This window comes from Eleutherodactylus coqui, chromosome 6 (assembly GCF_035609145.1).
Source record: "Eleutherodactylus coqui strain aEleCoq1 chromosome 6, aEleCoq1.hap1, whole genome shotgun sequence".
Lineage (NCBI taxonomy): Eukaryota > Metazoa > Chordata > Amphibia > Anura > Eleutherodactylidae > Eleutherodactylus > Eleutherodactylus coqui.
The window spans coordinates 13052121-13066619 of NC_089842.1; the positions used below are offsets into that span (position 1 = coordinate 13052121).

The following is a 14499-nucleotide window of genomic DNA, read 5'->3' on the forward strand; positions in this document are numbered from 1 at the left end:
TTTTCATGCACGTGAAAAAAAAAACGCAAGTGCTTCCAATAATTGAACTTGTAAAAATCACATCGCACTGGCATGCAGATCACATGACCTGCGAGTAGGAAATAATGTGTGTTTCTTTGCATAGAATCACACCAAAATAAGACATACAGCAATTTTTCAGACCCAGAGGAAACAGCAGCTCTGGGTGCGACTGGAGGATTTCGGGTCTTTGTCGGTCTGCTGGTAATTGTATCCCCCCACCAGTCACACTCCTGCGTCTCCCCTCTGGATTGTCAGCTCTTGTGTTCACTCTGATGCTCTCCGGTTTGTTTTTTTTTGCAGAATTCACACATGAAATATTTCTCAGGCACTTGGCGCCGGAAAGAGAAGCAGCTTGTAGTCACATGACCTTGGCTGCCTTCACCTGTTGCAGGTATCAGGGGTTCCCAGCAGTCACTGCACATTGAATGTCTCACAAGAGGCATCTGTGGATATGAGGACCCCAATCACGGATGTGAGGGTCACAACTGCGCTGGGTGACATCCAACCTTTCTGCCATCACCCAGCTTTCCCGGAGCCCTGACCACAAGCGGGAGATCACTGGGTGCAAGATAATAAGCGCCACAACTGTCTTTGTATCCATCACCCAACTTTCCGAGCGCCCTAAATGTCACGGCCGCCTGTACAGGAGGGATTCGAGGAAACTGCGATGACTTATAAACAGTTACGGTCGTGTGAATGAGGCCTAATGGCATCTCCTGTTGGCACTGCACCCGCAGCCTTGGGCACCAGACCTGACAGCACCTGTTCCCTGTTGTCTGTAGTTCCCAGCATCTCCTGATAATGTGCGGTATAAGAGGCGTCCGGCGCAGCGATCTTCCTGACATTACCATGAAATTGCTGATCACTTTACTGCTGGCAGCCGCAGGTAGGTCCGTGCCGCACTGTGCGCTCATAAGGTGCCCTTACTCTGCCAATTATCGGGAATGAACTTTGCCCTTACTTTTGCTCCCCCGACAGCCTACATAAGGTTACGCTCACACGGCGTATTCTGCACCAAATCATCCTTACAAAATGCGTCCAATTGATTTGCGTTGGGAAACCGCGTCCTGAACGACGTATATTTAAAATACCCAAAACGGGACATTTTACTTCTATTTCCGTTTTCCGCATCGGTTTTTACCATGGAAATTAACAGGGCTTTAAAACACGTGTCAAAATATGCGTCAAATGTAGAAACCGCGTCTAAAAACCGAAGATTTGGGAAATTTATTTATTGATGCTGAATATTCCCGCCGCGTCAAACCTACGATGTGAACCTCCCTAATGCGCAAAAGATCAGGCGACGAAGCGAACGCACAGTGGTTGGCTGATCCGCTCCTCTATCCCTTCCCGTGTGAACAGGAACATGTGCCGCCGACCAATCACAGCTCCATGTGGACGATACGGGTCGTCACGGTAAAGCCGACCATCAGTGCGCCGGTTGGCGTGTTTTATCGATCGCATTTGTTTCAGCGCGCTAATTCTGTGTATATGACGGCCCGAATCTGCTCCTTCTGTGCATTAACACTGTGTCTCCCCCTCTCCAGCCTATGGCTGCGGGGTGCCCACCTACGCACCCAACAGCCGCGTGGTGAATGGAGAAGATGCCATACCCCACAGCTGGCCCTGGCAGGTAAGTGCCCCCTTCTCCTCAGGACCCCCCTGGTCTCCCCTTTACTAACACATTGTTCCGTATCCCCAGATCTCCCTGCAGTACAAGAGCGGGAGTTCTTTCTATCACACATGCGGTGGAAGCCTCATCGCCCCCAACTGGGTCATGACTGCGGCGCATTGTATCTCGTAAGTACCCGCCGCAGCGCCTGCCCTACTGCCCCAGACCCTCTGAAAGATATGTTCTACTTGCTGTCATTGAATGGGAGCATTCAGAAGCTGAAACCCCATTCTGAGTCAGTCCTGCTCACAGCAGAGGGTTTGTTTCAGTGTATCAGTACTGCCGTCCTCTGTGAGCTGCACCATAGATCTCACCTCTGTGCTGATCACTTGTTACAATGCATCCAGTCTAGACAATCCTCTGGGAGCGGCGCACATCAGCAGCACAGATCTCTCATTTGTTACAATGTATCGGCGCAGTTTCCCTAAAAGAGAGGTGTTCATTCTTCAATTTCCAGATCCGGTCGCACGTACCAGGTGGTGGTGGGAGAACACGACCGCGGCGTGCTGGAGGGGGACGAGCAGGTCATCGCCATCAACTCGGCAGACATATTTGTCCATGAAGGCTGGAAAAGTAGCTCTGTATCTAATGGGTGAGTGATGGTATCACACAGGGTAGGCTTAGATACATGGATCAGCAACAGGTAGTATCCCACAGAAGAGGATTAGATACAGCTGCTCTGCTGACAGCATCCCACATGATGGGCTTAGATACTGAATGCTGAACTGTTGTAGGAAATAATAGGCTTAGATAAAGTAGCTCAGCAGGCAGTATCACACACTGGAGCCTTAGATACACGGCTCAGCAGGCAGTATCACACACTGGAGCCTTAGATACATGGCACAGCAGACAGTATCACACACTGGAGCCTTAGATACATGGCTCAGCAGACAGTATCACACACTGGAGCCTTAGATACATGGCTCAGCAGGCAGTATCACACACTGGAGCCTTAGATACATGGCTCAGCAGGCAGTATCACACACTGGAGCCTTAGATACACGGCACAGCAGACAGTATCACACACTGGAGCCTTAGATACACGGCACAGCAGACAGTATCACACACTGGAGCCTTAGATACACGGCACAGCAGACAGTATCACACACTGGAGCCTTAGATACGTGGCACAGCAGACATTATCACACACTGGAGCCTTAGATACGTGGCACAGCAGACAGTATCACACACTGGAGCCTTAGATACGTGGCACAGCAGACAGTATCACACACTGGAGCCTTAGATACACGGCACAGCAGACAGTATCACACAATGGAGCCTTAGATACACGGCACAGCAGACAGTATCACACACTGGAGCCTTAGATACATGGCTCAGCAGGCAGTATCACACACTGAAGCCTTAGATACATGGCTCAGCAGGCAGTATCACACACTGGAGCCTTAGATACACGGCACAGCAGACAGTATCACACAATGGAGCCTTAGATACACGGCACAGCAGGCAGTATCACACACTGGAGCCTTAGATACACGGCACAGCAGACAGTATCACATACTGGAGCCTTAGCTACATGGCTCAGCAGGCAGTATTACACACTGGAGCCTTAGATACATGGCACAGCAGGCAGTATCACACACTGGAGCCTTAGCTACATGGCTCAGCAGGCAGTATTACACACTGGAGCCTTAGATACATGGCACAGCAGGCAGTATCACACACTGGAGCCTTAGCTACATGGCTCAGCAGGCAGTATCACACACTGAAGCCTTAGATACATGGCTCAGCAGGCAGTATCACACACTGGAGCCTTAGATACATGGCTCAGCAGGCAGTATCACACACTGGAGCCTTAGATACATGGCTCAGCAGGCAGTATCACACACTGGAGCCTTAGATACATGGCTCAGCAGGCAGTATCACACACTGGAGCCTTAGATACATGGCACAGCAGGCAGTATCACACACTGGAGCCTTAGATACATGGCTCAGCAGGCAGTATCACACACTGGAGCCTTAGATACATGGCACAGCAGGCAGTATGATGGGATTGGATACAGCAGATCTTTTATTATAAAATTAAAATGCATAACAAGGGAACAAAGAACATAAAATACCAACACAAATTATCAAAATAAAAAACCACAAGCAAAAAAATGTAGATATTACAGAACCAAGAGAAGATACGGCCGGCCGCAGACCGCCCGTACGGGTCCCATATATACCAAACACATATCAAATGGAAAATATAAAGAAAATGGTCTCCAATAATCCTGCCAACCCGGAGAGAAACCAAATACACATTAGTAACATGACATGTTCATACATATATGCATACCCCTCACCCTGTACCCCATGCCTTATACCCACACCATATACACATATACCCCTCACCCTGTACCCATGCCTTATACCCACATCCTGTACCTTATACCCACACCATATACACATATACCCCTCACCCTATACCCCATACTAGGTACCTTATACCCACATTATATACACATATACCCCTCACCCTATACCCCACACCCTGTACCCTATACACATATACCCCTCACTCTATACCCCACACCCTGTACCCTATACATATATACCCCATCCCCATACCTTGGTTCACTGACCAAACATATTTGTAAAACATACAAGGAATAAAATAAATTCCTCGGAGCGCACCAACCAACTCCAATCACCCACAGAAGCACATAATGCCCACAGTACACAATAAGACATCATACATGACCTCCAGAATACCACAGACTACATATATAGAGCAAAATCATATAGACAATCCCTCCGGCCCTCCGGCCCCCGTCGGGTCCTCGAAGCCTTTTACTCAAATTTCCACCTAAAAAGAAAATGCACTTCCAGGTATAACAGGGGAGCAGGTAGGTGTCCATCAAGCAAGCCCTTTTTCTCCGGGTCAAAGACCCCCCTTTCCATTGATCCACCCCTTGAGCAGCATTGCTCAATCTGTCTTCCCAGTTTTTCTCAGGATAATTCCCTTTATCAAAATCAATGCCAAAAATCTTAGCAACATCCTGGGGTTCTGGGAGAGTGTCCAGTAGATGAAAATCAGGAACTCCCTCTCCCAGCCAGAGACCCACGCACTTTTCCCAATTGATCTTTGGCCCAGAGACCTCCAAGTAGCGGTCAATGTCCAACATCAACCACCTCGCCTCCTCTCGTAGTAACATCATCAGCATATGTCACTGTCTTCAAGGCCGAGCCAGGCACCCCCAAAGTCCATCCTCACCCCTGCCAAGGGTCCCCCGTCTACCCTTATGGGAAGGGATCAACAGCGAATACATAAAGGAAGAGGCTCAGAGGGTATCCCTGGTGGATACCAGGCCCAACCCCAAAAGGACGATCAACCCAAACGTTCGCAAGTTGGAAAAGTTCAGCCCCCGAATACAAAGTTTTTACCAACTTACAGAACCCATCAGCAGACCGTATCTCAAAAGGACCGACCAAAGATACTCATGATTTACTTTATCAAAAGCTTTTGTCTGATCCAGGGAAAGTAAAAACCCTTCGGCCCCTGTCCACGGACGTGCTTTACCGCCGGCGAATCACGCCCTCTGAAGCTTTCCATAGTGTTCCTATAGAAAGCGCTGGCAGCGTGTCCATGAGCAGAGAATCACTGCGATTCTCCGCTCGCAGCCGGCAATTCACAGCATGCTGCGAATTGCCGCGATTCTCTGGCAGATAGGCTGACCGGCGGAGATTCGTCTGCGGCTCCTGCTCCCGGGCGGCAGCTCCTGCGGCGGATATCCGCCACAGGATACCGCAACGCCCGTGGACAGGGGGCCTTCCAGAGATCCGCGCTGCCCTGCTTCACAGCCTCCGGCTCCACAGCCCCCCACTCCACAGCCCCTCCTGCTTCACAGCCTCCGGCTCCACAGCCCCCCACTCCACAGCCCCTCCTGCTCCACAGCCCCCCACTCCACAGCCCCTCCCGCTTCACAGCCCCCCACTCCACAGCCCCCCCACTCACGCTTCGCTCAGGTGACACTCAGGACACAGCAGCTCCGCAGGCGGTATCACACATGATGGGCTTAGATACTTGATGGGCTTAGATACTTGATGTGACGGTTCCTCTCGTCTCTCTCCAGGAATGACATCGCTCTCATCAAGTTATCACAAATCGCCTTCTTGAACGACGCGGTCCAGTTGGGGTGTTTGCCAGCCTCTGGAGATGTTCTGCCCAACAACTACCCGTGTTACATCAGTGGTTGGGGCCGTCTGAACAGTAGGTGTTGGGGGAACAGGGGGGTGATAGCTGAACATATGGGGGGCACCGACTGATGACGATGATGTGTCCGCAGCCGGTGGGGCCCTCCCGAACGTCCTCCAGCAGGCGCTCCTCCCAGTGGTGGATCATGAGACGTGCACCAAGCGCGACTGGTGGGGCAGCACAGTGAAGACCACCATGGTGTGTGCTGGTGGCGACATCAAGGCCGGCTGCAACGTGAGTACAGAGCTCGCCGTCCATACGCTGGCGAGGACAGGTCACATGATCTTAACCTACTACACTAGAACATGAAGATAATGGGGCATATTTACTTGGATTATAGTAAATTAGATGGTCTGCGAGGCCACGCCCCCGTCCCCCTAACTCTGCCCACTTTTAGAAGAAGTTGTAAAAGGCCGAAAGTCACAATTGATGGAGTGCATGATCATTTCCAACATTTGTACCCCAGAAATCTTGCGGACAAGACTTTATAAATATGTCCAATGTGTCGTCTACTTCAATTACATCTAGAGCTGCACACACAGATCTCCTGGCTGGCTGTCAGAATACTGATGGAATTCCCATGACTTGTCATCTGCATTGCATTCTGGGAGATGTAGTGTTTGATATAACGCTGGAGGTCTGAGAGGTGACAGTACGTCAGCAGGACTCTGCACGCAGCTCTGGATGTGACTGATGTAGAATATCTCGTTTTTGGCGTAATGTTACAATTACAGATCTGTTTGTGCGTCTCCTGACCGCCCTCACGATTGTATTTCAGGGTGACTCTGGGGGACCCTTGAATTGCCAGGCTGCCGATGGCCGGTGGGAGGTCCACGGCATCGCCAGCTTTGTGTCTTCCCTTGGATGCAACGCGCTGAAGAAACCGACCGTCTTCACCCGCGTTTCTGCGTTCAATGACTGGATTGACAAAGTAAGTATGAGACATAGTAGCAAATACACTGCGTCCCGAAAGTCCTCAGACCCCCGCACTGTTTCTACCTGTTGTTATGTTGTTCCCCCCATCATTCTGCACTCAGGACCCCATAATGACAAAATGGCAACAGAACGGGTGAAAGCTTTGTAATTAAAAAAAAAAATAAAAACCCCCATTCCGCAGTGATATAGGTATTCACACCCCGTACTCGGCACTTAGTTGAAGCCCCTCTGGCAGTGATTCCAGACTCCAGTCTTCTTGGCTGTGATGCAACAAGGTTTGCACCCCTGGATTTGGGTGTTTTCTGCCCTCTGTCAGGTTGGATGGGGGCCGGCTGTGGACAGCCATTGTCAGGTCTCTCCAGAGATGTCCCATTGAGTTCATGGCTGTGGCTGGTCACTCAAGGACATTCACAGAATTGTCCCTAAGCCCCTCCTGTGTTGTCTTGGCTGGGGTCTTAGGGTCATTGTTTTGTTGGAAGGTGACCCTTCTGCCCACTCTGAGGTCCTTGCACTCTGGATCAGGTTTTCATTATCTCCGTCCTTTGCTCCGCTCAGCTTTCCATCCACCCTGACCTGTCTCACCTCCCTCAGCCTGATGCTCCACCACCAGGTTAACTGTAGGGATTGAGCCGGTGATGAGCGGCGCCTGGTTTCCATCCAACTTGACCGGTCTCCCCTCCCTCAGCATGATGCTCCAGCACCAGGCTTCACTGTAGGGATTAGGCAGGTGATGAGCACCGCCTGGTTTCGATCCACCCTGACCTGTCTCACCTCCCTCAGCCTGATGCTCCACCACCAGGTTTACTGTAGGGATTGGGCGGGTGATGAGCAGCGCCTGGTTTCCATCCAACCTGACCGGTCTCCCCTCCCTCAGCATGATGCTTCACCACCAGGCTTCACTGTAAGGATTGGGCAGGTGATGAGTGGCGCCTGGTTTCCATCCACCCTGACCGTTCTCGCCTCCCCAGCATGATGCTCCACCACCAGGCTTCACTGTAGGGATTGAGCAGGTGATGAGCGGCGCCTGGTTTCCATCCACCCTGACTGGTCTCCTCTGCCCCACCCTAATACTCTATCACCAGGCTTCACTGTAGGGATTGGGCAGGTGATGAGTGGCGCCTGGTTTCCTCCACACAGAACACTTAGAATTGAGGCCAGAAAGTTCCATCTTGGTGTGTTAAGACCAGATAATCTTGTTTCTCGCAGTCTGAGGTCCTTTAGATGCTTTTTGGGAACTCCTGGCGGCTTCCATGTCTCTTACTGAGGAGGCTTCTTTCTGGCCGCTCCACCATAAAGCCCAGATTGGTGGAGGCTGCAATGATGGCCGGCCTTCTGGAAGGTTCTCCCATCTGCACAGGATCTTTGGAGCTCAGCCAGAGCGACCCTTGTGTTCTTGGGCTCCTCTGTTACCAAGACCCTTCTCCGCTAATGACTTTAGTTTGGGGGTCGGGGCCTCTAGGAACAGTCCTGGTTGCTCTCCCATGTAAGGCCCGCTGCACACGGCAGAGCTGGATTCCGCATTTGGGTTCCCGCAGCTGAATCCGGCTGTGCCCCCGGCAGGCGACCCCGCGTACCTGCTTTTTCTCTGCTATGGATGACTCCGGACCTTTCCTATCAGTCATGCTCAGTACAGATTTAAAAAATATATATTTGTTACTCCCGCGCCATTGCTAGGCAGCGACACGATATCCGCATCCTATCTGCAATGCCAATTGCGGATGGGCTGCAGGACGGACGGCTTCCATTGACCTTAATGGAAGTCGTCTGCAGCAAAATAGAGCTGTGATTTTTCCTCCGCTGGCAGAATATGCAATTCGTTTTTGCAAGTATGAAGGAAAAAGTGATTTTACATATCTTTCTAAGCGTGTGATGTGCTGCGGACCCTCTGTGCGGGCGCCGAGCGCGGATTCCGCAGTAAAAATCGAGTCGTGTGAAGTCGGCCTAAGAATCATGGAGGCCGCTGGGCTCTTGGGAACTTTCAGGGCAGCAGAAATGTTTTTGCAGCTTCCCCAGATCTGCGCCTCCACACAATCCTGTCTGAGTTCTACAGGCAGTTCTTTTCTCCTCTTGGTGTGGTTTTGGCTCTGATATGCATTGTGAGCGGTGAGATATTATATAGACAGGAGGGTCTTTTATGTCCAATCAAGTGAATTTACCACAAATGACCCCAATCAAGGTCTAGAAACATCTCGGAGATGATCAAGAGAAACGGAGGCCCGCAGAGCGAAAGATCAAGTGTCCTACCAGAGGGTGTGAATACTTAGGTCAATGCAAAATGGTAGTTTTTCATAAAAAAAAACAATTAAAAAAAAAAACCAACGTGCAAAAACGTCTCCCTTTCTGTTGTCACTTTGTCACAAGGCCACAACACAACAAATTCTATAAAAGTGCTAGAGTATGACGGCGTTCCGTATACAGTGTAGATGTATATCGCCGTATGCAGCGCTGCTCCCCGCGCCACCCGGGTGTCGCCCTGTGACACTACAACTCCCAGCATGTCCTGCCAGGATTTACCGCACCAATCTACATTCACGGCTGATTCATTCTCATTGCAGATTATCAGTAACAACTGATGACCACAAGGTGGCGCCGCGAGGACTGAGATCAGCATCACTTCCCGCACAGTCTGTAGATTTAACCATTTCCTTTCATGATCCCTTCTAAGTCTTCTAATAAACGTTGTGATGAACAAGAATTTGTCTCCGTCTCTCAGCGATCTATTTCTTGGATATTTGTGTCATGCGCAGTACAATATCGCTGCCATACGCGGTCGCACCCTGCGTGACTCACACAGGGTTAGACATACAGTTGTGTGTGCGCGGCCTGTATGTACTTGTCATCAGTACATATAACATTGGATGTAACAGAAGAAGTGCGAGCGCAGCTCTGGAAGTGACTGGAGTAATTAATTATGCCTTGTGGCCAGTACATATAATGCTGGATGTAACAGAACTATGAATGCAGCTCTGGATGTGACTGTGTAACGTCCCGCAGCAACCGAGACACGAGGCCCACGTTGAGCAGCTGGTGGGGTACAGTTGGCACTTGTCACGCTGGCTCTACCAGACTCCTCCCCGGAGGGACGCATAGAACCTCAGCCACGACACTGCTAGGCCTCTTCCAGGCAACGTTGGGACAGCGGTTACCGGTATAGGGATGTGTACTGGACCGTAGAAGTTGTCACTCGTGACGCCAGCGTTCCTTCACACCATTGATTCTCCAGCGGTAGAAATAATAGAGTCCACACGCTGTTATGCTTGAATACCTCAGAGCGGGCAGAGACTGGAACTTTACTTCTTGTAACACAAAACTTCACCCACCAGTGCAGAGATGACAGGTCAGCGAGGAGAACGTAGGAGGATAGCGGACCTTCAGGCTAAGTTATCTGCAGCGCTCCACTCCTGGAAAGGGAACACTCCAGAAGAGGACGAGGGAAGGGAACACTCCACTGATACTCACTTGCACTCTGTAGCGTGAACACTCACGGCGGACTCCTTTCTTTTTCCTCTCACCTCTCACAAGCGCTTCCTGGGACTGGGGACCTCAGGGAAGCTCTCTTCTGCTTCCATCCCGTCACCACATGAGGGTTGAAGGTACCCCCATGTGGCCGGCACTCACTCCTCTCTCTCACAATTGTTGAAGCAGATGGATTCAGCTGAAGACCACACCTAAGTCTCACTCACTCATATTTATAGGGTACAGACATCATTTGACGAGGCAGATATTGATACATTTCCAGACATATCCCAGCCACTGTCAGACATTAACCTCTCACATGCTGCAGCAGTGCAATACACAAAACAGCAGACAAGACATGTATGACAATTATGGAGGGACCAGATATATAGACTTTGGGCCGATACAATACAACTGCAGTATGACACAATTTAGCACTGATAAGTAATGACTTAAAGGGGTTGTCCCGCGGCAGCAAGTGGGGTATACACTTCTGTATGGCCATATTAATGCACTTTGTAATATACATCGTGCATTAAATATTGGCCAGACAGAAGTTATACACTTACCCCTCCGGTGCTGGCGTCCCCGTCTCCATGGCGCCGACTGAAGCTGCCTTCTCCTTTCATTAGACGCGCTTGTGCTGTCCGGTCTTCTGCTCTGTTGAATGGGGCCGCTCCGGCGTGCTCGCGCCGGAGAGCTGGTCTGCGCATGCGCAGAAGACATGTGCGGCGCGAGCACGCCGGAGCGGCCCCATTCAACAGAACAGAAGACCAGACAGCGCAAGCGCGTCTAATGGAAGGAGAAGGCAGCTTTAGTCAGCGCCATGGAGATGGGGACGCCAGCACCGGAGGGGTAAGTGTATAACTTCTGTATGGCCAATATTTAATGCACGATGTACATTACAAAGTGCATTAATATGGCCATACAGAAGTGTATAACCCCCACTTGCTGCCGCGGGACAACCCCTTTAACACAGTAGTAGAACACTGGATGTAACAGAAGAATGTAACATAGCCCAGTCACTTCCAGAGCAGCTGCACTTCCAGAGCTGTAAGTGCAGCTCTGGAAGTGACTGGAGTATGACATGATGAAAATGACTTGGTACCAGTGTGTATAATGCTAGATGAACAGTAAAGGCGTGAGTGCTGCTCTGGCTGTGATTGGAGGATGACATGATGTAGCGCTGAATAAGTAATGATTTGGCACCAGTATATGTAATGCAGGATATAACAGTAGAAGTGTGAGCGCTGCTCTGGAGTATGGCCCAATGTAGCTCTAACAGTGAAGACAGTGCGTATAACGCTGGATGTAACAGAACTGTGAGTGCAGCTTTGGCTGTGACTGGAGTATAACATGATGTAGCTCTGATCTGTGAGGACGTGGCGCAGTACGTATTACGCTAATCTTTACCTCCAGTGATTCGTTCTCAGAAATGAGGTTTTTCTTGCAGCGTCAGGTTCCGCCGAATTACCCAACAACCAGCTGACAGCGGCCCCAGGGGCTTTACATACAGCGCCCCTCCTGTCCATGGCTGGTAGTGCAGCTCAGCCCCATTCTGATAAACTCCCGACAGATGGACAAGAATTGATTCATCTCACCTCCCCTTTAGGCACGAGCGGACATGAAGTTCGTGATTCCCACACTGCAGATAACATTCGCTCGTTTGCATGAAAAATCATGGGGGGGGTTAATGTGTAGAGGGAACCTTCTGTGGCCCTTCAGCGGCTTAAGATACATTGTTGCAGAAAGTTATCAACTCCTCAGTGACCGGCCTATTTTGGGCCCCGCACAGAAATAGAGCATGCTGCGGTTTGTTTGCCGCGCGATATTTCGCCGTCTGCATAGGATTGCGTTTGTTAATTCCGCCCGTCTGCAGGCGGCCTTAAGGACCAAGTATTGTCGCACTGCAAGAGCCGTTGAGAGCCGTATGAGGGTTGGCTCTTCGTAGGACGAGTTATATCATTTAACCCTCTCCAATCCAATTTATATCCTTGTTTTCCTAGGGAGCTTACTCTTATTTTTTGCCATTTTACATTGGTGCCACCTGCTGGCTAAAGCCAGTACTGCATGAGGTGACCAATTGGATAGTCTCCAACAGCAGAGAGGCTGGCAATATATAGTAAGAGGACCCCGACGGACGTCTTCCAACATCGGAGCTGTACAGCCTTAAATCATAATGTCTTCAGACGTCAGACAGTGGATTGGAAAGGGTTAAAGGCCGCACTCCGGGGTGCAGATTACATTTTTTGAGGGAAGAGATAGAAAAACCACCAGATATTTCACCATTGTTTTTTTTGTAACAACATTTACCATTCAGTCCAAACTGCAGGATGATTTCCTATCTGCGATCCCAAGTTTATAGAGACGGTTTATATATTTTTTTTTCACTCATTTTTCCTTAAAAACACATTTTTTTAGCGCTAAACAACTGAATTTGCATCGCCGCATTCCAAAAACATTGTTATTTTGGCAGCGGCGCTCGTTTTTTGGGGGAAGAGTTGTAGTTTTCATTGGTACCAGTTTGGAGTTTTGTGACCTCTGGATTGCTGATCGGCCCATTGTGGCCCTGGATGGACGGCCGGTAATCACACAGCGACACGCGGCGATTGTTTTCCGCTCGGGTTTTGTTCTCGCTTTATTTCATCCCGTAAAGTTTTTCTTACAAATAAAGTGACAGCAGATAAATAATCATTTCTCTATTTTACACATAAACAGTTACACAGCGAGACGTTATTTACTCCGAATGGAAAAATAGTGTTTGTCAGCTTTCCGCCCCGAAGGAGAGGAAATGCGAAAGACGAGGAACAGAGAACGGCGGTGACGTCATTACAACAAGAAGCCACAAGTGGGAGCCAGAAGCTTCACCTACAAGTCCAAAGAACAGACACCAAGCATGCTGACCGCAGAGCGGGCGCCCGTTCCCCCGGCCCTGCTCGCTCCATGCCGATACACAGATCGCGGTGCCGCCATGACACCGCACAATAATACAGGATGATGTAATTACCGATGATCCGGGCTGGGTGCCCGCCGTTACGTTGGTGGGATGTTGTGGGTACCGTATGGCGATGTGTTGTACCGTATCACTTCCCGCCAACTCATAAACATCACGTACGCGGTGGGGCGGGATGTTCACTACGACTTCATACAAGCGGGGGAGGGGTGATGATATCGCCCTGTGCAGACTTAAGCGATAGACATGTTCTAAGATGACCACAAGTGAAGTTACTGAGGACACGCGGGAAAACACGCAGGACCACACGCAACATGCCGTAGACAATGCATAGAGGGGGGCGGGGCTCGCGGTACAGTAACCCTTTCAGTTCCAGGGAAAATGTCCAGTCCGAGAACTTGTGCATTGATTGACATCCTGAGTTTGAATTGAACGTTACGCCATTTGCAGAATATTTACATGATGGAGACTGCGCAGCGTTCGCCATGTCCAGGCCGCAAGCGCCTTGTAGGTAGCGGTTGTCCGTCCGTGGACCACCGCATGTCGTCTGTCTCCTGGTGGGTGCACATACCATTCTGGCGGTCGCAGCCTCCCTTATTATTAAGTGCTGGAGGTGGAGGGAGCGGCCGCAGGATCCGCTGTCGCAGTTCTTAAAGGAAGCGAGTCCATTGGAAGGAGACGTCCTCGGGAGCTCGGATGACTGCGTCGCTCATCTCAGAAGCGACTGGTCAGATCCTGAGTCCCCGGGTGAAACGGTTGCACTTGACTGAATCAAAGACTGGAGTTTGGCGCAGATTGCTCAGTTTCTGCTTTCTCGGCCCTGACTGGAGGAGGGGACAGGAGAGCAAATAGTTAATTATCTCGTTTAAGGTCTATACCAACAATAATCTGCATCCTCCCATAATACCATGCTCTGCAGCACTCCACACCTTGCCCAACAGTTATCTTCCTGGCTTGTGAATAGAATACCAGAACAGTGAACACTGACACGACCGCATGCACAGCGAAATACAACCCCAATTTCAAAAAAGTTGGGACGCTGTAAAATGTAAGGAAGTGTAAAGAAACAAGAATGCAGCGATTTGGAGATATAACCATATTTTGTTCACGGTAGAACAGAGAACGTATCAGAGGGGGGGGAGGGGGGATAGAAAAAAACTACCTAATGATGGCAGCAACGCATCTCACAAAAGTTGGGGTGGGGGTAAAAAAAAGGGTGGAAAAGTAAGTGGTACTAATGAAAAACAGCTGGAGGGTCAATTT

The 14499-nt window shown here is 50.1% G+C and overlaps 2 protein-coding genes across 2 annotated transcripts in view; one reads left to right on the forward strand and one right to left on the reverse strand.

The window, feature by feature from the left end:
* The first annotated feature begins 830 nt into the window (after positions 1 to 830).
* On the forward strand, positions 831 to 9522 carry LOC136571984 (chymotrypsin-like elastase family member 3B). The gene is made up of 8 exons (XM_066572607.1): positions 831 to 907; positions 1569 to 1654; positions 1724 to 1821; positions 2151 to 2285; positions 5770 to 5906; positions 5983 to 6125; positions 6670 to 6822; positions 9383 to 9522. Exons 1-8 carry the CDS (start codon positions 871 to 873, stop codon positions 9398 to 9400), a joined length of 807 nt encoding a protein of 268 aa, XP_066428704.1. The 5' UTR covers positions 831 to 870; the 3' UTR covers positions 9401 to 9522.
* A 3368-nt stretch (positions 9523 to 12890) lies between these two features.
* RAP1GAP (RAP1 GTPase activating protein) overlaps positions 12891 to 14499 on the reverse strand; it is a 112800-nt gene continuing 111191 nt past the window's right edge. Inside the window, exon 25 of the mRNA XM_066606267.1 lies at positions 12891 to 14060. The gene's annotated coding sequence lies outside the window, so the exon portion shown is untranslated. The remainder of the gene's footprint in view (positions 14061 to 14499) is intronic.

What these genes read in the sequence shown, in the direction of transcription:
- LOC136571984 (XM_066572607.1), top strand. Translation starts at nt 871, where the DNA reads ATGAAATTGCTGATCACTTTACTGCTGGCAGCCGCAG. An exon ending in AGTAGCTCTGTATCTAATGG is followed by an intron (nt 2,286 to 5,769) that starts GTGAGTGATGGT and finishes GTCTCTCTCCAG; the next exon opens with GAATGACATCGCTCTCATCA. An exon ending in TGGTTGGGGCCGTCTGAACA is followed by an intron (nt 5,907 to 5,982) that starts GTAGGTGTTGGG and finishes ATGTGTCCGCAG; the next exon opens with CCGGTGGGGCCCTCCCGAAC.